At 38.1% G+C, this 25,330-nt stretch overlaps 2 protein-coding genes across 2 annotated transcripts; one reads left to right on the top strand and one right to left on the bottom strand.

Moving 5' to 3' along the window:
- Positions 1-2,281: 2,281 nt before the first annotated feature.
- On the bottom strand, positions 2,282-6,858 carry LOC307128590 (uncharacterized protein; the record flags this gene model as incomplete). Its single annotated transcript, XM_079820504.1, has 14 exons — positions 2,282-2,371; positions 2,646-2,763; positions 2,871-2,962; positions 3,039-3,067; positions 3,118-3,156; positions 3,370-3,704; positions 3,864-3,957; positions 4,045-4,223; positions 4,314-4,546; positions 4,910-5,008; positions 5,104-5,273; positions 5,940-6,009; positions 6,331-6,400; positions 6,757-6,858. The coding sequence occupies 9 exons, from the start codon at positions 6,856-6,858 to the stop codon at positions 3,429-3,431; spliced, it is 1,293 nt and encodes a 430-aa protein (XP_079676630.1). The 3' UTR covers positions 2,282-2,371; positions 2,646-2,763; positions 2,871-2,962; positions 3,039-3,067; positions 3,118-3,156; positions 3,370-3,428.
- Positions 6,859-7,023: 165 nt separating this feature from the next.
- LOC307128589 (serine/threonine-protein kinase pim-3-like) lies at positions 7,024-13,222 on the top strand (the record flags this gene model as incomplete). Its single annotated transcript, XM_079820503.1, has 9 exons — positions 7,024-7,027; positions 9,601-9,642; positions 11,189-11,467; positions 11,626-11,901; positions 12,075-12,157; positions 12,253-12,303; positions 12,384-12,756; positions 12,873-13,046; positions 13,131-13,222. 9 exons carry the CDS (start codon positions 7,024-7,026, stop codon positions 13,220-13,222), a joined length of 1,374 nt encoding a protein of 457 aa, XP_079676629.1.
- Between the last annotated feature and the right edge of the window lie 12,108 nt (positions 13,223-25,330).

Here is a 25,330-nt window from a genome sequence, read left to right as displayed (position 1 = left end):
TGTCTGTGTCAAATTTCTAAACAGAGGAGTAGTTTTTATTCAATACTTCCTCAAAATGCGCAGATGTAGCCTAATTGAGCGACTGAGTCTCTTATGTGTTGTTTTCAATTCTGGCAGCCGGAGGGCGCTCTGTGCACATGTAGTCCATATATGGTACAGACAGACGAAGAAGAACCATGTGCCATAATAGAAGTCCATAATAAAAGCTTCCTGAGATCGCGAAACATGCAGACATTTGAAGACTAATAAACACTCAATCGCGACGATGTATGGTTTGTCTTCAAGCCACTTAGTCTTCAAATGCTCATCCTTGGGCAGATGAAAAAAGTTTGCTTTTGAGTCGCACTTCAGAACACAGCGTCTCGTCGCCATGATGTTTTCTAGTTTTCACTGGCGTCTTGGAGCGCAATAAGTATCGTATTCAAATAACTTGACAAGTTGACGTCATCTAGTCAGAGAAAAAGCTTCGGCCTTCTAACGATTCTTAAAAATGACACAGATTTGACTCTTACTTTTGAAAGAAAATAACTATATATACGGTGCACTGTCATATTTCAAACTTTGCAGGATGTTTTTGTTCACTTAGATCTATGTTACACACTACATGAAAGGTCAATTTCAAAATTCCATGATAGGTGCTCTTTAATAAACAGAACAGCATGTGTCTTGCGGAAGAACATTGCAGCCGGAGCTACTTCTCTGTTTATGTCTATAAATGTCTATCTCTATGGCGAATCACGCAGAGACTGTGCTCCTCCACAGCGGTTCCTACCAGACCAGTCTGAAATAATCCCAATATAAACACTTATTATAAGTTTACCATAATGATTCAGGGTAAGACAAAAACAAAGTTTGGAATAGATTCATTTTGTACATTCTCATTATATAATTTTTGTAAATCTTGAACACAAAAAAGTTACGGACAGCAGCTTTAAACAGAATGAATATTTTGAAGTGAAATCTGAGGTGAATTTGGATTATTGAATTTTTAATAATGAAAATGTGCGTGCAATGTTTTCAATTGAAATATTCACATCTTAAATATACAACCATGTTGACTATCAGCCCATAAAAATGCAAGCATGGTTAATGCAGTGCATATGCAAATAAAATGCCCACTGCTGTGATACTTTAGTTTAAACGCCCACTGCTGTGATTGGCTGCTGTGATACTTTAGTGTAAACGCCCACTGCTGTGATTGGCTGCTGTGACTTTCATTTAAACGCCCACTGCTGTGATACTTTAGTGTAAACGCCCACTGCTGTGATACTTTAGTGTAAACGCCCACTGCTGTGATAATTTAGTGTAAACGCCCACTGCTGTGATTGGCTGCTGTGATACTTTAGTGTAAACGCCCACTGCTGTGATTGGCTGCTGTGATACTTTAGTGTAAACGCCCACTGCTGTGATTGCATGGTTAACTAATTGTGAAAAGTGTTTATAGTGTTATAGAATGAATGCTTTCATTATAACCAACAGTGCAAAAAAAGATTTGTTGACCAATTACAGTCACAATTTAATCACAGTTTAAATAACAGATAATTTTCATCCTAGAAACAATGTGACCGTTTAGTCCAGTGTTCCTCAAACTCGGTCCTGGAGGGCCGCTGTCCTGCAGAGTTTAGCTCCAACCCTGAGCAAATGTTGCAGGCCCCGGCGCCCATTAAGTACAGAGGCAGAGGTTTTTGACAGAACTCTTCAACAAGAAAAAAATTATAGCACCAAAAATTTTAAAAGCAAAGCTGCAGTTATTGAAGTATGTGAAAATTATAATGTAGACTGACATGGGAAACAAATTGTCCAGTGTGTAACATTTTGGGGGGAATCTATTTGCAGGAATAACCAACACACACACACTTTTCATGATTACCTGAAAATAATAATTGTGCATTAATTAATTTAGAATGGGCAGTTTTTTATCTAAATACGTTCCCTTTCCACGGAGGCCGCTATGTTGCACCTCCATGTTCCTACAGTAGCCCACAACGGACACACAAACACTGGGTTTAGATTGTACCTCTCACATTTTCTCGTCGGCTACCGTAGCTTGGAAAGATAGAGGTGAGGGAAGCTGGTTGCAATCGTCAAACCTCACTGATAGATACGACTAAATCCTACAGACTGATCATTTAAAGAACAGAATTCAATGATTGAGCTGAACTGTGCTACTACATTATTAGCTAATTCCATGTTGGTGGAGTAGGATGCATACAGTAGCCTGAATTTATCAACCTATTATATTATATAGTTATACCATTCTGACGGTAGAGGGTTCGCTTCCGGTGCCTCACACTAAGGTAGAGCCCCTCAATTGATTGCTGCATTCCTCTGTGTGTTGTGCCTTGACTGGCACGAGATGTATCAGGTGTCTCTGTAGAAGATATAGTGAAAGCAAATTCACTGTTAAAACAACACAGAACCGTTTCTCTGTTTAAATTTTATGTAAAACCTTTTAATCCAACTTATTTAAACTTTGTATGTGCACTTCCTGCAGGGAACTGGAATATAATAATAAACCTGAGAAAAATGTGGCATCACATTAGATGATGATCCACCTACTATTTTCTGCTGCTCTTTAATATCAAACATAAAATTTAGATTGTAGAAAGGGATGTTTGTTGTTTCTTTTATCTGGTCATGCTTACCACCAGCTGCCCATTCCTTTACATCAGATAGCCACTGTGTCACCACTTCATCTGTGCAATCTAGCTCTGTTTTTAGGTCAGCTAGCCTTGCAGTCTCATCATTGAGTCTCTGACAAGTCTGATGAACAGTGTTATACAATAATCAGGATTAAAACTTTGTATGATTAACAACAGGCCAAGTAAACACAACAAAAGGACACACAAAACAATTAATATGAGACTTACCTTCACATATCTCGTGGAAAGTGCCTGATGTAAAGAGAGATTTTTTTTCTCATTCCACCCTATTGCATGCAATGTAAGCATGTCCACCCGTGCTGTTGAAAGCAAATAATGAGGTTATGATGATCAATCTAAAAAAAAGTATACACGAATATTGCAAACTCTGATCACCTGCTTTGGACATATATTTGGTCGTCAGGGCACAACGTGAGAGGTAGCTGTTCACTTGCTCCACCTCCTCACCAGCGGTTGTCCCTGCTCCTTCCTGGTTCCTGCCACTCCAATTAATCTGTTAGTAAAGGGTGGAAGAAATTCAATTTAATTTTATTTATATAGCCCAATATCACAAACCAAAATTTGCATCAAAGGGCATTACATTCCATGCAAGAAATGGTTATGCAAAAAGACAAGATAATATAGTGTAGCTTAACTTATATTTCATATTATTAATGTGCTTGTAAATATTACAAATGTACATATGATGCCAAAATATTATACACACCTCACACTTAGTAGCATGGGCTCGAGCATGCATTACACTGAGAAAGGGTTTCATAGTGGTCAGTTCCTGAAGAGCAGGAAGGACACTAGCAACTTTCTCCAGTATTTGCATGCCACGTCCATTGCGAAGAATTGTGCCTTGGCTGACATGAGCTCCCTTTGAAGGTACAGAGGGTAGGCAAATATCTCCCCCCTGTACATATTAAGGGCTTTCAAAAGGAACCCATGGCGACACACAGCAACCTCCATCCCCTCTTCATCCAATTTTGAAGCCCTCCTTGAAGTTTCCCTCGCTGCTGTCCACTGGGAGTCCCCACATGTGCCTCTTCCCTGTGTCTATGACACACAAAACAAACACGACAAATCAAATTTCAATACAATGGCGTCATTCAATATATGGCATTTATTCTCTCAATTTGATTTTGTAATTGGTAGTCAACAGTAATTGAAGTGGGGGTTACGTTTATTATTGTAACAACTATTTTGTCAACTTGCATTTTTCACTGCTTTCTGTATGGTGTCGACAAATCTAGACACCGCACTGTCTTCAGCCACAAAGAGCCCCTCAAAAAAGCCAGGATCATCAGAGCTGAGGAAGAAAGAAAAATAGAAACTCCATTCATGAAATATATGAAGTAAGAAAATAAATCAATAAAAAGACTGGAAGAAAGATCACCTTCCGTTTCGGCGAAAGCGATATAGCTTTCTGTTTCCATCTGCTGAAACAGCCAACATTTCCGGCGTGCAGGCTGGGCAAGTGAAAGGAGCACTACAGCAGAGCTGGTCTTCCTCAAATGATGCATACGAAAGCTCTAAGAAGCTTTGCTGCAGTGCATCGCCGTTGATAGGTCCAGACTGGACAATATATAGAATGAAATTATATTTTGATATTGTCTGCTTATGGATTTTTTTTTTATATAAAATGTTAATAACATTTACACTTACTCTTCCTCCACACTTAGTGCGATGTTCCAGCAGCTTTGCGAAGGCTTGTCTGGAGAATCCCGGAGAGATGATCTTGAGTTCCTGAAGGGAGCTCAAGAGGTCCAATGTATAAAGTGTGGAATTGGTGACGGAGGCTGGCCAATATCCACTTCTTAGGAGGTCTTTAAAGTCAGGGGTCCACTGCTGCTGGCATGTTTGACATTCATACAGTGGCTGATGCAAGTCAAAACGCCCTTGGAACAAAAAAAAAAAATTAAAAATATAATACACATTTACCAAATACTTAATTTTACAACACTTAGTTCATTATGCACATTGTGAATGGTTGAGAGACATTGCACAAGTTCCTATAATCCCACATTTATATTTTCTAATTCACTAAATTCCACACTGCTGTGTTGATTGGACATCATGCTGGAAAGATGCTAATTATTTTTTTCTTTGCGGAGGACAAAAAAAACCAAACAAACATCTGTCTTTGTTTCAGTTAATAACAATACCATGTGCTATTCCATGTGTTCTGTCACTTCTGCAATTATAAGCACAATGCCACAGCACACTATATATATATATATATTTTTTTTTTTTTTTTTTACCATTGATGGTAATTAAAATCACTGATTTGCCTGGTAACACAGTAAAGTTTGTGCCTCCACAGGAGCAGTCTGGCACCTTCACAGTTGGCAAAATGCAAGCTGGCAAAAAGAAGGAAAACCAATTATTTAGATTATCTATAACTGTCTGCTAACACACATTGAACAGCAAAATTAAAGCTTTCGTGAGAACGTACCTTGCTCATGGGTGCAATATCCATCTTCCCCTTTAATGATGCATGTGGTCGGAGGAATGGCTTCAAAAAAACCACGAATCACGCATTCCCTGTTGTGGAGTGGCTGTTTTTTGTGATGCAATACATCACAGTCCCCACAGAACCACTCCTCAGGAAGACACTCTCTGCACCTAAGGAGAAAATAAAACAATATTATAATATAATACATTATTACAGGTTAATAACTCATATAAAGTACTGTACACTCTATTTAAGCTATTTCACTTTTACTAGGTTTGATTTTATTGTATAGGATTGCATAGTGGCTCAGTGTTTAGCACTGTCACCTCACAGCAAGAAGGTCCTAGATTTACTTTTCTCATTAATGTGTTTTTCATCTGGGTATCTAAGTCTTCTCCCATCCCAAAAGACATGCATCTTAGCCTATAAAGCAGGGCACTCAGCAAACCTACCCTGGGTAATTGAAGTTTGGTATTAATGAAAACCAACCTAATAACAGCAGGCTCGTTGCAAAGGCAACACAGGGGATGACCAACAGCCTCTTTTGAAATAAGGCATTTTAGGTGGTATGGTCTTGCTTCTTTCCAGCGCTCAGAGGCTTTCTGCTGCCGAAAAGACCATGATGATGCAGAGCTACTTTGAGGCTGAGCAGCAGAAGAACATGACGCCAAAATATCAGAGAGCCTCTCCATATTTTTTTCTGTAAAGAAAATCCAAAAATAAAGCGGTAAGGGATCATTTACTGTAGATAAGGAACAATTAAAAGTCAACTGATCAGTATTAGAATGAACACTTTTTTTATACTGTACATGCATAAATTCATCACTGTGAATTACCAAATTCCTCTTGAGGATTTAGTTTTGTTGAGGTTGCAGCAAGTGGAGCAATCAACCGTGGGGTGTGTGGCTGTAAAACAGTAATAGAAGAATAAGAACAAGTTAGGCTATCACACTCTATTCTTGTTCTTCTTTTCAAACTATATACTAAACAATTTATGAAATCAGACATATGTTTGTTAAGTACTTGGTAGTGTCTTCTACAATAATGTCACTGAAAGGTTTATCTACTTTTTAATGTCTTTTTAGATATTTGAATATTTTAAACTCTCAATAAACAATTACATTGTTCTAATTTGAGTTGGTCCAACATTGTCATAGTAAATTCCTACAAATGTCAAATAATCCAGATATAACCTGTAGCGGAGGCTTGGCGTCGCCCTCGGCTTACCACGTCCTACAGAGTCCCTTTTAGAGGTGTGTGGAGGGTCTCGTACACGTTTCCTCTCATCAGCTGCTCTCTGTGTATTGGAGTGAATATTTCTTGTAAGACTGATGTTGATAAAAGTATGGTAACCAAAAGGCAGGTAACTTGTGAAAGGAAAACACAACATAGTGTGTTAGTAAGGTGTTGAACAGCTTAAATGAGCCTTGGAATAGATTCTCCAAGTCTCTGTAACTCAGAGGAATGGAACTGCATATACTATTATTATTATTATATTCCCTTATTAACACGTCACAGAGCATGGCAGGATGCATCATGCAATATACCTGTATTAAATCTTCTGCACTCATCATTCTTACATATTCCTCATCATGTTTTACTTTAATTTGTTATATTTGTTATAAAATGATTGAGGTGTACAAAAACTCTAACCTTGGCTTCAGCTAGAATGTGTTCATGTTTCAGCTCCAGAGCCATGCGTCTCCCCTCTTGGTAGTGGGGATCCTTTGAATCAAGTTTATGCTTGGTGGCCATTGCAATGCAGTCAGATACAGACAGTCAGACAGACACAGACAGACAGTCAGAGTGAGATACAGACAGACAGTCAGATACAGACAGACAGTCAGATACAGACAGACAGTCAGAGTGAGATACAGACAGACAGACACAGTCAGATACAAACAGACAGGCTGACAAAAGATGGGTAAGACAGACAAGTAGACAAAGACAGACAGGGAGGAAAGAAAGAGCAATAGATAAAGACCGTGAGATAGATAAAGATTAAAGAGATGGACAGAAATATAGATAGTGAGAACAAAGAGGATGTAAGATATAGAAAATAATGAAGAGATGGCTCTTAAAAGTGCCTTTGGGTTTTAAAAAGCAGGTTCAGATATGTTTGACAGGTGATATGTTTGACAGGATCTGCAGGGAGAACAAAAGAAAATGTTAATTATGTAGTGTTATGTTGATATAAGATTTAAAAAGTGTACCCTAATAGTGAGTGATTCCCATTTTCTTATAAATGCTTAGGATAAATAAATACAGATCACGTTCTTATTTCCTATGCTACTGTTAAAAGTCACGTAACATTTTTTTAAATTAATTTTTATTAATATATATAGGCCTACATATATATCTAGAACCTATATCTAGGCCTAGAACATGTTTTTTTAATAAACTCGTAATTGTATTAATTTTGGACGTGTAAATAATGCTCATGAATTCATCTTGCTTATTAGACTGTTGTAAGCGACTTACCGTGGTGGAATCGCGCTGGGCAATGGTTTCTGCGATGGTCGCACACTGTGACGTGTTGCACAAAATTGCGCCAAAATATCAATCATAATTAAAAAGTACAGTCTTAATATTTTATATCCGTGCTCAATTTTAAAGGGGTCAGCATAAATGTCCAAGTGAAGGAAACACGAGTATGTAGCCATTACATTTAAACACATATCTCTTCCCAGAATGCATCCATCTCTTTGCCAAAGGATATGTCCATATAAAGTAATATAAACATTTCTGCAGTAGGCTATATAATTCATTTTTTACAACTTCATAATCAGTATTGAGATGAAAGTTATATAAAAGTAGGCTATTCTTTTTGTCTTTTCTTTTTTGGCGCAAAAAAAAGCAAAGTAGGCTCACTATTGCAAATTGAAATACCATCGACAATTATAAAATATCCCACAATAAATCAAGGCATGTTTTAAGCCTACAGCAGATATGCAGTCCTGCAATTATGTCGTTTTAATGTATTCCGAAATTATATTAAAAAGAGAGGAAAAATCGTGATATTACCGAATGAGAAAAGGGTTTCAGCTAGCTACCCTCAACGTCGGCTTATGGACGTGAGGGGAAAATTACCACAATATGTGATCGAAAATTATCAAATATAATGATGAATGTTTTAAGCATATAGAAAATATACCGTCCTGTAATTATGTAATTTTAATGTATAAAATTAAATAAAAAAGAGAGGAAAAAGAGTTAGTGTTAGAAAAATAATCAAAGTTCAAAATTCAAAGATGAGGGATTTGCACTCAAATCTATCGGACGACCCTCTCCGTTGTCAAGTGACGAATAGGGGTGAGACCGTGTTGCAAAGAAAAACGTGGTGCAGGCACGGAAAATACGTCCCGTTGAAATAGACATTAGATTGAAAGTCGTGCTGCATTTAATAATTATTAAAAAAAAAAAAAAAAGAGTGATTTTAAATTTAGTCCTGTGAATTAAACCGGTTAGTAGTCGAGGGGTGAAGAAATTAAAATTAATAAACGAGCCCAAAACAAAACGAAAAAGCCCATTATATGATTTTACTAATGAAGGAACGGGTGATGACCTTCATGATGTATAATGATCATAAGCACCATCTCTCAGTGTTTATGAACACATATCATTTAAGTTTATTAAGAGTTAAATGTATCTGCGATGTCATGTGACGATTCGGACTTAAATATTACGGTTAGGAATAATGCATGGTAATAAAACAAAATCATACATCGAAATAAAATAGGCCTAAACTTTATGAATAAAATAAAACTTCAAAGCTTGACTTCAATGGACGGCAAACAAGTATGTAGTTTGCCCCGCTATTTTAAATACATACATTTCTAAATTTTAGGTAAATTAAACAGAGTCCCAATCAAAGAAATAGGCTACATTTAAATCAAATGTCTATATTTTGAATTGAAGGGGTGTCATTTGCAACTGTGAATTCATTAATTGTACTCAGTTTTCTTATGATGAACAATTAAGGCTTTGAAAATGATAAATTCCAGGAATTATAAAACAAGTACAAAACCGAGAGCGTAACTGCACTCACGCACGCGACGTTATTTGTGTTTTTGCGTGCGTGCATATGAGCGTGCTCATATGAGTTGCTATAGCGACGCGTCCTGTGAATATGAACTTTAAATATAAACAGTGGAATCCGTCGCTGTTTGTTGGTTGAGCGGAGGCGAGACACCGACACGGTTGCAGATTGTTTCCTGTGCAAATCTCGAGATTTTGAGGCTGTTTGAAAGAGTTTTGAGGAGGCTTTTATTCTAGAAGGAGATCGGAAGATATTTTCTTTCCATCGACTTTTATTTTCTGAAAGAGTTCATATTATTTCTGATTACAATTTTATTTTATTGTAATTTTCGACGGAGTTTGGAGTTTTATTTCGTTTTTTTATTTGATTTGATTATTTTTTTGGGGAGGGGTATTTCTGAAGAAGGTTGTATTATATTCTCTTTTTTTGTATTGTATTTTGTATTGTTTCTATTACAGGTTGGAGGACGATGTCGATGGCTCTCATGGGTGAAAGAAGAGGTGAGTGTTTATTTTTGTTTCTGTATTTGTTGATTGGTTTGGGTTATGGTATGATCGAAGAGTAGAGAAGCCCAAGAGGCGAAACTCTGTTGTGTTATGGGTAACAGTCTGTAGATGGCGCTGCTGAGGCGCGGCCGCCATTATTGACTGAAAGCTGCTGAAATCGTTAGCGCGCCAGTCACAACTGTGAAGATGAATATAAGTTTTGTCAAAACGCAAGCAGTGTTCTGCAATAAATTGCAAAAATTATACACAAATGCACACACAATAGATGGTGGTGTCTGATTAATTACTGAGATCTTATGACACCACTTCCATTTTAGTCCTGTTTATAGTTCATGTGTGCACTTGCTAGATTGCACATCTTTTTTGTACCTTTCCGCCTGTAATAGGACATTCACAGATTGATTTTGTTTTTGTTCTTGCCATTGAAACGTTCACTGTGTGCACTTTCACTGAAGATGTTGAAAAACAAGTTGTTAATATTTTTGGGATATTCTATGTAAAAGAAATTTCTTTAGAAATGTTCATTTATTATTTTATGAATTAATTTATTTTTCCAAATCATATATATGGTGATGTTCACTATTATCAAAATCAACATTTGAATAAATATCTTATTACTGTGTGTCTGCCTATATATTATTTCATGAATTTCTGTTATTCATAAAACAAGGAAAATGCATAATAGAACATAAATATTGATAGATTAAAGGTTTGCAGTAATTTTATAATTGTATCTTTGCAAACCGTAAGTGGTAGGCTAATGAAGCCGAATCGGTGGGGCATACCCTTACGAAAAAGTACTACAGGAATCTTATAGTATTTTGGGACAAAATATTATAGTAATCTTATAGGAATACTGTAGTAATTTGGGACATACTATAGAAGTACGATAAGACTACTATAGCAGCTTTAAAATATTATAGAGGTATTACAGAACATCACAGAAGTATGTTATGTTCTGTAATGCCTCTAATATCCTAGAGCCGCTATAGTATTTCTATAGTAGTCTTATAGTACTATAGTAATATTTTGTCCCAAAATACTATTTTCCGAAGGATAATTAGGCCATTCATAACCAGCACATAGACGTAACATTTTCTGTCATTTAACGTCGGTCATCCTCATTAATGTATTTGAAATTGTTTTCATATTTAGATATGACGGCCAGAAAAAATTAAGTTATGTTAAGTTTTTATGTTAAGTTGGTTCAGTGCCATTGACTTCCATTATTTTTCGGCGTTTTCCTTCAGTTTTCAGTCCATAATGGCGGCCGTCATGGGGCAACGGTTGCTATGGAGCGTTCTATTGAGTTTCGCCTCTTGGGCTTCTGTACTCTTTGGTGTGATGTTGTACAATAATTGACTAAATTAATGTGAAGAAACTTGTGCGAGGTAACCACATGTGATCCCTAAATTTCCCGGGCAAAGTGATCACATGTATTTGATTCCTTGCATATGAAATAAACTTGAGTTACTCTAAGAACAATTTGTAATTGATTATTATTAAAATATGACTAATTATTTGATGTGAAATATTCCAGCTCCAGGCCGCTGCAGATCCAGCAGAGCTGCTTCCAGTCAGTCGGCTGGTCAGGAGGTTTGGATCCTCAGTTCGGATGACCACGAGGATCCGCTGCTACACCCGATACTGAGCCAGGAACTAGTAGGATATTTTGCCCCCCTGCCTTCTGATTTGGCTGTGTCTGTGTCCACAGGTCCGGCTGACAGGAAGAGGAAGTGGCAGAGCGGGAGCCGGGAGGAACCAGACGATGGAAGTCCATCCACTTCATTTAAAACACCTGCGAAACGCTCTCGCAAAGGTCAGAATAGACTTATATTAAAAAATGTATGGCTCAGTTAATCAATTATTTGTCATTAACATAGAAAGTTGAAAAAATAAAGTAACAATTTGTTGTAACCACTGACATTAATTATTCATAATATTAAAAAACAGTTTCTAATGTTTGAAATATTCCAGCTCCAGGCCGCTGCAGATCCAGCAGAGCTGCTTCCAGTCAGGAGGTTTGGATCATCAGTTCGGAAGACCACGATCACGAGCCGCTGCCAGACCCCACCCCGACACTGGGCCAGGAACTACCAGGATATTTTGCCCCCCTGCCTTCTGATTTGGCTGTGTCTGTGTCCACAGGTCCGGCTGACAGGAAGAGGAAGGGGCAGAGCGGGAGCCGGGAGGAACCAGACGATGGAAGTCCATCCACTTCATTTAAAACACCTGCGAAACGTTCTCGCAAAGGTCAGAATAGACTTATATTAAAAAGTTATGGCTCAATTATTAAATGATTTGTCATTAAAAAATATTCCTCAGCTGTTTGATGTAAGGACTGCATTAAAGTTATGTCTTTGTACAGCTTTAGAGACTGCAACATGTTTTCTCTTAAGACGTTTCTTTGATCGTATGTTTTGCAGAAGCATATACGAAGGGCCGTTTGCTGGGAAAGGGCGGATTCGGCGCCGTGTATGCTGGGATACGCAGGTCTGACGGACTGCCAGTAAGACATTTTCTTCCCTCCTTTGTTCAGACAGCCTTTATAAATGTTGATATCAGTAAATTCAGGTGTGCTTTACTGTGGCTTATCGTCTACAGGTGGCCATCAAGTACGTCTCTAAGGACAGGGCCCTAAAGATGCTGAAAGATGTAAGTTCCAGCGTAAATCTGTTGTTCTATTTCCTCCGTTTCGCTCAGCGCTGGATATAATGGAGCATTTGTCCCTGCAGGAAGGTCAGGGTCTGCTGCCTCTGGAGGTGGCATTGATGGCCCGGGTCAATTCGGCTCCCGCCTGCCCCAACGTCCTGCAGCTCGTGGAGTGGTTTGAGCGTGACACCCGCTACAGCCTGATCCTGGAACGGCCAGTTCCCTGCCAAGATCTGCAGAGTTTCTGCGAGGAGAACGGCTGTCTGGATGAGAGCTTGGCCAAGAAAGTGCTGGTGCAGCTGATCTCCGCTCTGAAGCACTGCGAGAGCCGCGGAGTCCTGCACCGGGACGTCAAGCCAGAGAACCTGCTCATCTCCACAGCTTCACACCACATCAAGCTGCTGGACTTCGGTTGTGGAGCGCTGATGAAGGACTCGGCCTACACGTCTTTTGCAGGTGGGTTTGCGTTACAGGAGGAAACGCTCTGTGGATGTTTGTGAACTTTTGGTGAGAGAATTAGTTTGGACCGGAGTTTATTCAGTGGATGTTTCTGGTCTTCTTGTGTCTCTCAGGTACTCTCGAATACGCCCCTCCTGAGTGGTTTAATCAGCGCCGCTATCATGCAGGACCGGCTACTGTTTGGTCTGTGGGGGTGACGCTCTATAACATCCTGTGCTTCCCCTTCATAGCCGCAGACAGGATCTCCTTTAGAAGCAGACTGATCTTCCCTAGAGAGCTGTCTACAGGCAAGAGATAGCAAACATTCAGAGGTAGAAACCCAGGATGAGTTTGTTGGTTTGTGTTTCTGAAGACTGTGTTGTGTGTAACAGAGTGCCATCAGTTGATCAGCTGGTGTCTCAGGGACGCGGCGGCAGACCGTCCCACTTTAGACGACATTGAGGTCCATCCCTGGTTGCAGTGAACAGGTGACCAGTGACATTACACTTATCTGAATCACAGCATTCATGGCTTGGATTGTATTGTTAGGATAGTGTAGATAAACGGTTTTGTTTATGTGTTTAGGGTGAGCAGGAGTGACACCGGAACTGCAGAGAGCTTCCTGATCACCTACAGAAGTGGACCATCAACTACAGTTTACATCCTCTGCTCCCACTGATCTATACAAATATAGACACACTGTATTTGTCATAAATATAGATCAGTGTCTGCTGCGCTCTGTGAAGCTGTGTAGACGCTGGAGGAGCTGAACACGCAGCGCCAGCTGAAACCAGAGCCCAATGGGCCAGAGATCTGCTATTCCAGAGTAGCAAAACACGTAGTTTGTACCTCAATAGACCAAAGGGGAAAAAACACTGGGACAGAGCGCAGGGCTGCATTTCCCGATAACGTTGTCTCTTAGCGCGCTACGAAGACTCTAAAGGTATAACTTAACTAAAGGTATCCCATTTCTAGGCGTGCCCCGAACTATATCTTAGGAGGTTGCTTAAGGTTTACCTTCTTAAGTGCGGCGTCAGCAGGTGCTGAATTAGTTTATCAATGACTCAAAAATAGATGAATCACTCTATGCAGGGGCTGTTTAACTGCGTTATGTGAGACAGCGGTGTTCTTTATAATAGAAGCACTTCAGAAATTGTTGAAATTGCATTTATCAGGACTCGTGAGATCTTATAAATATAATCCAAATTGCAAACTAAATTAAAAATAAAAACCGTGGATAATTTATATAATTTTGAAATGATTGTGCGAACCTGCAACCTCTCATGCCCAAAGGTATCATGCATCAACCCACTAACGGGCAGTATGCCATTTATATTATCATAATATATTTTACCATAGTCTTCATTTACTCCACAAGCAGAGTTGATTGCCCGCATAACATTATTGGTGTAAATCACTAATTTCGGTTATTGGATGACCTACTCAATAAAGGCGCCACACGCGAAACATAATCAACAGCTATAGCGGAAAAAAAAGAAAGAAAGAGAAGAGTGGCGGCAGCTGAATTTCGGGGCTACTCCGTTGAGTTTGTCTTGAAAAAGTCGGACCAACAAGATCTAAAAGCTGCTGAATTTGCTGTCGTGGCAGGCAAAATGAATTTTGAATTGCAGCTTTGGACAGGGTAGCCAGGGGACTAAAGTTTTCACGGATGAAATAGTGCACATAGAAATGGCTCCGCGGCCAGCGCCGTCTTTGATTTAGCACAAATATTCGCTGTATCGCTGCCATAGTTTGACCAAACTCCCCTCCACAATCATTCCCTTTAAATAGACTCCATAATGGTTTGCCAGCTGATGAACCTTTGGATAATATAATTAAAAAGCTAACAACCATTAGTGTAATGACAATTTTAATCCTAATTTAATTTTAAAAAAAAATTAAATTAGCCTAATTGAACACTGGGTGTACAGTATATTACAACTTCAGAATTATATTCATATGGACTGACATGTAAAGAAGCTTTTTGCTCAGTGGTGGCCACCAGTGGAATGAACTGTCAATAATGATAAGGTATAGCTAAGAGTGATCCAGACCAACCTTACGAAAGTAGGACTTACAGAAGGTATTCTTAACTAAGATCGTTTCAGGAAACACGTATTAACGTTAAGGTGCACCTTAAGGTATAACTTAAGAACGACGAGAAATCCAGCCCAGAACAGTCTGAGGCAGTGTTAACAAGCATAATGTGCTTGTTTTTCTCTTTTTGAAACTAGGACAGTAAAAATACAAACAGTCCAGTAGGCGGAGACAGACACACAGAAGCATCTATAAACTAAATACATTTATTATGCTCAGAACAATAACTAACATATTGTACGATGAGGTAGAGGGTGTGTGTGAAAGTCATTGAACTGCAGAGTGTAAACTAGCATAATGAGGTTTATTTATTATTACAAGGACAAGGAACAGAAATAAAATTAAGAAATAGAAAATACAAGAAATTAAACCCAGAGCTTAAATTAAATTAAACCCTTCCTGCAAAACAAGAGACCCAGGATCAACTAATTAATATTTATATTTAAATATCTATTGTATTTTTTTAATTATTTATAAAAATCATGACAAGGATTAAAACAATGTGTAAATAAAAGCCTAACACATATAGTGAATGTGTCTATAGTCAGTGCTGAACATTAAATGCAAAACGGTTCAAATATAAACACTTTCTAAAACTTGCCCACCGTAACACAGAAAAACAAAAGCACGGACTAAACACATACACATTTACTGATCTAAAAATAGTCATTCTATTAATCTTATTTTTATATTACCATTACAACAGTCCCTTTACATTAACTGCTCTCATAAATATACAAATTTTGTATTTTATACCTTACAGTCAATAAAAGGCATATTTAATGTAGCAGAATGTGTCACGTGTGTTTGGTTTTGTTTCCTGTTCATGTTTCATGTCTTTTATTCTGAAGTTGATCACAGTCATGGTTCCTGTTAGTCATGTGATCCTCTTGCCCTCATGTGATCTTATCATGTGCTTCTCTTGTGTCATGTTGTCATTGGTTCATTGTCTTGATTGTTCACAGGTGTGTCTTGTTTAGTCATTAGTCCTTGTGTATTTAAAGGGTCACTTCAGTGATTTAGCATTAAGCTTTGTATCAGTAGAAACCCCATAGTAGATTTGAATTATGGTTCTTTCCCCCCCCCTCATATCCCCCTGAGACGAGAGAATTATGCATTTTATTTCTGGAAAAAATCCTCCAATGACGCGTAATCTGAGGATTTTTTGGCCAGAGGCTGGAGACTACAGCCAGTAGATGTTTTCAACCCGCCCACAGTGGGGAGATCTCACTCACTCACTTCCAGGCCCGGATTGGCTAATCGGTAGCACCGGGAAAATTCCCGGTGGGCCGGTCTGTTTTTTTGGCCACAAGGGCCGTTGTTGTCATGGCACTGGGTTGAAATATGGATGCTGTCCCTATAGCTGCCTGCACTCACAGCAGCCCCACTTTTTTATTTATTATTTTACCGCAGTCCCACTCTTTTTTATTTAATATTATCACGCAGAGTGCAGCCTGCAGGTTAATGATGACGTGATTATCTTTTCACTCCCTGGCCCCGCCCCCGACACAGCACCTTGCAAATTGCTCAAAATAAAAAAAGTCCGATTTTGGATAATAGGAAGCGCAAAGGCGGCGCTGAAAAGGCCAGGATAAAAAAGAAGAAAGCTTTGGAAACTGACGCGGCCAAATGTTCTAAGCTGAGCACATTTTAAATAAATGAAGACGACGAGGCCGGTAATAAGCTAACGTTAAGGTAGTTAGGAGCAGTGCGAGATGCTAGCGACCGTGCAAAACAACGTTGTCTGCAAACCACGTTCATGTATCAAACTTTTTCTTGTAGCTCTTCAGCAGCAGCCGCCTCTAGTCCGGTTTGCTGCTAACAGTGAAGAGCAAGGCCCAGTAACGTTACTAAGCACCAGTCATGAGCCCAACACACCAGATTGTCATTCAGAAGAACTAGTAATAGTAACGAAGCGCCCTAGTCAATGAAAAATGCCCTGAGATAATTAATGATACCTGATGATTCAGCAATACATTCATGAAACTGACTTGACTTGATTTAAAAGCTTTGTAAAAAGGGGATATTTGTGATGAGAAATAAATGTAACAAATTTAAGTTAGTGTCAGAAAGAGAGCCAGGACCCAGTTGTGAAGAGACTTATGCTCTCACTGTGAAATACACAGGTAAGCTGCTATTGTACCATAGTGTGTGAATAAGCAAACATTATCACTGAAAAAATGCTTTTCTTACTTAGTATCTTACTTGTTTCCAGTTCAAATATATAAATTATTCTTAATTCAAGATACATTTACTAGACAAGTGAAATGGCATAAGAAATGATGTCTTGTTTTCTGAAGAAAAAAAACACCCTAAAATTATTATTTTGCTTAAAACAAGCTAAATCTAAAACAATTATTTTTTAGATAAGTGCAATACTTGTTTAATTCTTTAACTAATGTTCTCATATTTGTGAAAAATATTTGAAGTTGTAAAGCAGCTGTTTCCTTGAAAAAGATGCTACTGTCATTAGAAAGTGCAATACATTTTATTTTAATCTTTATTTTTTATATAATTATTTTTGTTAAAAATTTTTTTCTTTTTTTCAATGTTTGGATATGAATACTAATTCTTAAAGAAAATAGATTCTGATACTGTCCTGTTATTTACTGTTCTAATAAATCTTCAACTGTGAAGCAAAACTTAGGCTACTGTTTTTGCACTGAATTGGAAATGATGATGTTTTTCAAAACTACAAAGAATTACAAGGCTGTAGAGAACAGTGCGCCTATTGCAGACTTATATTCCGAGGTTTTAATTACATTATTTTAATATAGTCAGTCGTGAACTAAAGTGGGCCGGTCTAAGGCATGAAACTCCAGGGCTGAAAATGAGTCGCAATCCGGCCCTGCTCACTTCAGACGCTTGTAAGTCAGCGTTTGGGCATGAAGGCACCTCACCAAACTGATTTCGGACAGACTTCTTAGGCAGTGTAACCGTTTAATGATCTACAGCAAAATAGAGAGAGCTTTGGTGAGAACTAAACACATATTTAATTACTACATTAGTCATTTCTCGCTAGAAATGACATCAGAAGTAGAAAATGTTGGTAAAAAACTTACATTTACACACAAACTGACCAGCAAACGCAACTTTGGGGCGGCGTCTTTTTTCCCAGCTCAACTGTCACAGAATGGAACGCACAGGATTGTGGGAAATCAAAGGCAGCGAAGGATACACATATGCTGCCTTCAAAAATCGATCAGATGAAGGGATCTCAGGAGACAGGAAGTGAAGCGAACATTAGATTCGGACGTGCCTTGGTGCCTTCCTGCCTTGAAATGTGTCCTCCGAAGGCAGCATTTTCCAGGTTTCGGACGCAGCCCTCATGTTTGCCATGTTCCCAATTGTCTAGCTTTGTTATATGTACCCATGGTGGTGAGGTCATGTGTCAAGTCTGTGTTTGTGTCAATTCCTTGTTTGTTTTGTTCACTTATAATTAAACTGCACTTGGGTTCTCACTTCAACTTGCCTCCAGTGGATCCTTCATTACACAGAATGTCCATCAGTTTGACGCACATGCGCACATCGGCCCTCATTCAGTGAAGTCTAAAACATATTGTCATGTTCAAAAAAGCCTAACAGCTAAAACCGCACCAAACTAGCACTTCTAGTCTGGACCAGACTGGACATGTGTTGATCTAGAAGCTGATCAGAAGGGATCCTCACATGATTAATTTATAATGATTTACAAGAAGAATATAATGATTGACAAAAGGTATGCGATTTTCTCTTAGACCGTTTGATAATAAATACATTAAAATAGCTATTAGATTGTGTAGCAACTCATAATGTTGCACAAGCCCCCATGCCCCAAAGTAATTCTTTAAAACTCAGCTCAAATCTCACATTGGGCCAATTTTTGTCTTTGCCGACCTCTTGTGGAAAAATAAATATATATATATATATAACATGATATTTCATATGGCCTTATAGCAGTTCTCGAGTTTATCACTTCAGTATGCATTCAGATCCACATGTAGACATTATAAAATCATTTTGGGTGAATAATTTTTTAGGTTTTTCTATATAAGCTGAAGCATTCCTCGCATTCCATTCATTCCTCAGGGGGTCAAATTGACCCGTGAGGAAAGGATTTTTTACTTATTTAAATTTCAACCACAAAACTCCTCGAATCCAGTCATTATGTTTGTGTGTATTCGTGGGTTCAAGTGTGACAAAAGTCCCAAGGTCTTGGACCACTCAATTTTATTATATATATATATATATATATATATATATATATATATATATATATATATATATATATATATATATATATATATATATATATATATATATATATATATATATATATATATATATATTAATAAACTTACTTAGGCCAAACCAGCCTAACTAGCTCAAATTTATGACCTTGGTGATTATAAAACCCTTCCTATGGCCCTGCCCCTGCGCGACTTAAATAACAAGCATTGTGTGTGATGATTTCTTAAATAAATCTGTTTTATTCTGCTTTTCCTAAGTACAATAATGGACTGGAGTACGAGTTCAGCGGCTACGCCCAAGCCACAGCGCAGAACGGAATTCTCTGCGGCTCTGGAATGTCATTTAGAATGTGACATCACAGTAGCTCGGTATAAAGAATCTTACTTTGCTCAATCTGCACCACTTGCTGTTCGTTGATGATCGATTTACTGCTTCTCGTGTCTTTCACTCGATTCCTGCTTAAACCACAACAACTTGCTTGCATTTTAACTACATTGATTTATTGCGCACTGGATTTTGCACCATTTTTATCTGTACACAACGTAAATTCAGCTGCGATAAATAACAAACGTTGACCTCGCTTCACACTGCGGGTTCGCCTAGTAAAGGCATCAAAATGCTGTTTACTTTGCTAGGATTGTACGCCTTTTTCCAGCGTGAATGGAAAGTCCACAACACCCACTCACAGAGTGATGATGGTAAGTGAGATGTTCATGTTATGAGAATATGTAACTGCTTATTGGAGTCTGCACTGGCTCTACGCTTATTTTTGCTTTACGGTTTTTTGGAGGAAAGTAAAAAATGTAGAAGCACAGTAATTTTATTAATACTGTAATATGTATGTCATTATCATCTTTAGATGAGCCTTCATATCAGGATATCCCCAGCGACCCCGAAGTCAGCGATGACTGGAGTGAAGACGATACGGACTCGAGTAACGACGAAGCCTATTACAACTTCCTTACTCCTTCTCAGTTGAGCCTGGATGAACAGAACGCATAAACGCATTAACATAACCCAACACACACACACACACACACACACACACACACACACACACACACACACACACACACACACACACACACACACACACACACACACACACACACACACACACACACACACACACACACACACACACACACACACACACACACACACTTTAATCAGCTGTTTAATGGTTTATACTTCAAATTTACTTTAAAACATGCTTTGTTTAAGGGTAGTTGAAAAATAACACAGATTTCATTTAAATGTGTGTATGTATGGGTGAAGTTGTATATTTGACACTGATTTCTGTTTTTTTTTTTTTTATGCCTACAGTTTTCTTAAATAGTCCTGTAGTGATGAATTTAAAGAATAATATGATGAATGTTATGAATGAATGAATATTTAAAGGCACAAATATTCAATTTAGTAACTCAATTAATCAGACAAATCTTGTTGAAATAGTTTTAGGTACAGTAGCTGCTGTCACTGCTTGACATTTCATGTCAACACCTCTTATTTTTCTTTTAAAGGGGTGGTAAAACACATTCTTTTGAAGGCTTGACTGTGTTTGTGGGGTGCACTGTAACATGTGTTCATGCTTCGTTTTAAAAAAAATTGCCTTATTTTTCATATATTTGACCTTTATTCTACACTGCTCTGTCCCTCCTTGTAAAACGGTCTGATGCTTTCCGGGTTGTATGAAGCCAGTCCCTCAAAAATACGCAGTGGGCTCAGATTGGTTAGCTGGCCCAGTGTGTTGTGATTCGCTAACCGCAGTGCACGTCGGAAACGTCACGCCCCTTACCGGAGGCTGTGCTTTGGTCAGTGTTAGAAACAACGGCGTCAATAAAACCATATGAGCCTGAATCAGATCCAGAACATTTGAGTGAAGATGATCGAGCAGAACCTGTTCAGTCCTCAGGAGTAAAGACTGCGGATCTATAATGATCGCTACTGAATGGCACTTTAACTTTTGTATTTTTAGAATGATTACAGCCAAATATCTGTCGCAAGAACTAACCCAAAACAAACACTAAGCACTGGCTTTAACTAGTAAGTTAGCCAAATCACACACAGAACCATGTTTAGCATGCCTGTAGATTACAATACATAAAAGCTCTAATCAAAGAATCATGTACACTAATGCCAAGTTTGCTGTTGAGATTTTAACGTTAGTGTTTGTAATGTTAGGTGTTCGTCGGATAACGTTAAGTATGAATGAGCATTTAACAAACTGGTTTGCAGAACAGCATTGTCATCCTGTAACAACCTATTACAGGAAAACACATCGATGAAAAATAAATCAGACTTACAGGTTGTGGCCCGTGAACAGCTTCTGTTTGTAAATCCAGCTTTCAGGACAAGCCGTTGTGCATATCCTGTATTGAACTCGCGAAGTTTGTGGAAGTTTGTGTTGTCCTCCGTGAAATGTGCAGCGCGCGCGTCGTGCATCCACGCACCGGCAGTGTTTTTTTCACGCAGCTGACGTTGTGCAAATCCGGCATTGAAATCGCGAAGACGGTGGATGTTTTCCTCTGTTAGATGTAGGATTATTTAGCTGCAGGAGCCCCGCGCGCGCCTGATTCCCCGCTGACTCAAACACACGTGCATATAACATGCTGTGTGTTAAACGCTCTGCAACGCACCCCCGTCCCTATGAAGGCTGAACAGAGCAAGTACCCCAGACCTGCAATCCGGATGAAAATAACAGCGTTTCCTCGGCATCGCGGCAACAACACTCCAGCCTAACTAACTTATACCACAACAGCGCCGCGATACAAAATGGCCTCACCCCCCCTTATTTAATATTCTCGGAGGAGGGGTTTATGTAAATATTGAGCCTGGTGATGTCAGCAAGCCCTGGAGGAATGTGTGTAGTCCCTACTGGCCGTTTGCTGTAGTTCTTAGAAACTGATTTCTTTAAAAGCAAATATCTCCCTTTGCTTTAAACTTTGAACGTTGTAACTTTGCAGATGTTGTTTATGCTCAAGCAGCAACATTACACGTTAGCTAAAGTTAGAATAGTGAAATCGTGGTTTACCACCCCTTTAACAGACATCAATTACGAAATCGGCTTTCAACTCGGCCAAAGAGGCTTTGGAGATGGTGGTCCAGTGGGTTAAACCACTGAACTGATATACAGATGCTGGTTTGATCCCAGCGGAGAAACAAGCAAATTGAACTGGAGAAAGTCAGTCTTTTTTTTTAAAGTTATATTTACTTTATATTTTTTATATATATATTTTTAAATGTTGCCTCTTTTTGTTTGTGTGTGTGTATATATATATATATATATATATATATATATATATATATATATATATATATATATATATATATATATATATATATATATATATATATATATATATATATATATATGTTGTTTGTGTAATGTATTTAAACAATTACCGGATTTCTTTTATTGTTTCAAATTGCAGACGTATAATGAGGAGGGGGAAAAAAGCAAACCAGCATCCCATACTTGACCAGCAAACCAGCATCCCATTTATTAAAAATAAATCCCATTTATATTAAAAATATATCCCATTTTATAAGTTTTAATATATTTTTTATTATTTATTTAATATATATATTACATATACAATTTTAATATATATACATTTTTTTTTGTAAAGATGCATGAATTTAAAGTATATTTAAGATATTTTAAGAGACTTATTGACCTTTCCTTGTGTGATAGTATAAAGACTCACTTGTTAATAAATTAATTATGGAAAATAATGCAGGACATGTCACAGTACAGGCTGTTTTTTCACAAATTATTTCTACCCCTTTCTTTAGGGGTGAACACGAGGAACTACAGCTCCTTCTCCTTCATGGTAAGTTCTTATACTGTACCTCATGCTTATTCATAATGATCTGCAGGGGCTGTTTAATGTTTTTGGTATGTTGTTTATATATAGTTAAGCTCGAAGTCAAAAATACACCAAGATTTTTTGCATAGGTATATCTTTTTCAGAGAAGGACAAAAGTTAGAAATTAAAAAAAAATAGTGCTAAATGGGTATGTATTCAATTAAATATAGATGAATCCTTGATTAAAGCTATGAAAGTCATTTAAACAGGAACAGTGAGTAACTGTGCTTCTTAAGTAAATGTATCTTAATTAAAAATGTTTAGGTATTTGTATACTGAAAAACAAGACAAAAATAATAATTAAGCAAATATTTTTTTTCCTTTTTCTGTAAATGTATAAAAAGAGCCTTTTGAAAAATGCACAATATTTCTTAAAGTGCCCCTATTATGATATTTTAAAGGCTCCTGATGAACATAGGTGAGTCGGCTACATATTTATTTATGGGTATCCACGACGTCTCCGGCGTGATGACTCCGATCTTTCGAATATTCCTATTTTATAATTTTTTAAACGACATGTCATCCTCAATAAACCAGTCTCTGGCGTGATGACTCTGATCTTTTGAATATTCTGATCTGATATGACCTCTGACCTGTAAAGTTGCCAGAATAATAATCATACACTGTTTGTTAATTGGCCAGAGGAGAACTGGCACCCCGACTGAGCCTGGTTTCTCCCAAGGTTTATTTTTCTCCATTAGGTCACCTGATGGAGTTTTGGTTCCTTGCCACTGTTGCCTTTGGCTTGGCTTGCTCAGTTGGGGACACTAAATTTATAAAAAAGTTACACAGTCCTTAAGTGCGGCGTTTTCTATAATACTCTACCCTACAATACAATAAACTACCTAAATACAAGTCATTGGACAACATTACTTAGGCTGCATATAAAGAACCAAAATGCATGTGCCATGGATAAATAGAATTAAAAAAATTAACATTTCTAATATTACAGTAATAGTAAACATTAGGGATGCCACAATTCTCAATATAATATTGAACCGTTCGGTACGGCATTCACGTTCAATATGAGCTTGTGAATTGCGTTTTTTTATTTCTCTCCGAAATGGCTCTGTTTGAGCGTGCCTGTGAGTCTACGCACTGATATGAGCAAATATCCAATCACTATACTCTAAAGTTAGAGGTGTTTAGCCACGCTTGCAATGCTGTTCACACTTTAACAGAGCGGGGAAGTGAGGAACTTGTGTCTGTATATTAGATGCGTACAGGTCTTAAATTGACAGCAGTGCAGTAGTGAACACGCTCTTAAAGGGATAGTTCACCTCTAACTGTCATTATTTCCTCACTCTAATATTGTTCCAAACCTGTATTGAACCGTGGACTAACTGCGCTGAAGAAAATTAACACTGGTAAACTGAAGAGCTTGTTCTTCCCAACAACACGCTGAAACATGGCAACTAAGCCCAAAGAATTCACAACATTTTATTACAATAGTGTATGTGGCGAGGTTGGCGAGGGACATGGGAGGAGCGAGCGAGACCGGTGGGTGATTGAGAATGAGCACCACCTGCGAGTCACACCGGTCTCGAGTTCTCTCATGAGGGAGCCCGGAGACATACAAGTGGAGGACGAGAGAGGGCCAGGCCTGGAATTTTATGTTGTGTAAACGGGTTTCCTTTTTTGGCTATGCCTTTTTCACCGAACTATAGAGCGCTTGGCGAACGCCGGCGACTCCTCCGCTCCCTCCAGGACGGCAGCCACCCCACCTCGACCCAGGGGCACAGCAGCGAGCTCTCCGTCCCACCGGATCTCTCTTCACTCGTTCCAGCACCACTGCCTCGTAAATACCTTAATATTACGATAATACGATTTATATCTGCTTGAACTAATCAGAATGTGTAAGCCGTAGACGCGCTCTTCTCACAAAAATGCACTGAAACAACTACCGTTTATTACAATACTGTTCTCATTATAATTATAGTTGACCTCCTCTTTGTTAATAAAATATCATCAATAGTCATCATTGTCGTCATCACTGTGGTTTTTTTCACTGTGTCAATGTATTAAAAGCATCACTCTTTCATTATTATAGTAGGCTAATTGTGACTTTGACAGTGATTTATTTCTTGTGTTTGTAATTTCTTGTTGTTTAGACAGTTTTCACACTTACACTGCAGATCTATATCATTTTGGTAACACTTTACAATAAGGTCTCATTTGTTAACAATTGCATTAACTAACAATTAGTGATATATTTTTACAGCATTTATTAACCTCAATTGTTCATGTTAGTTCACAGTGCATTATCTAATGTTGACAGATACGACTTTTGATCACACAAATGTATAAGTAAATGTTGAGATTAACTAATGTTAATGAATTGAATATTATTTTATAGTTACCATCATTTTTTTATTAGTCACTTGAATTGTTGC

This window comes from Gobio gobio, assembly GCF_949357685.1.
Source record: "Gobio gobio genome assembly, chromosome: 6".
Taxonomy (NCBI): Eukaryota; Metazoa; Chordata; class Actinopteri; order Cypriniformes; family Gobionidae; genus Gobio; species Gobio gobio.
This window is presented reverse-complemented; position numbering and strand designations above follow the sequence as displayed.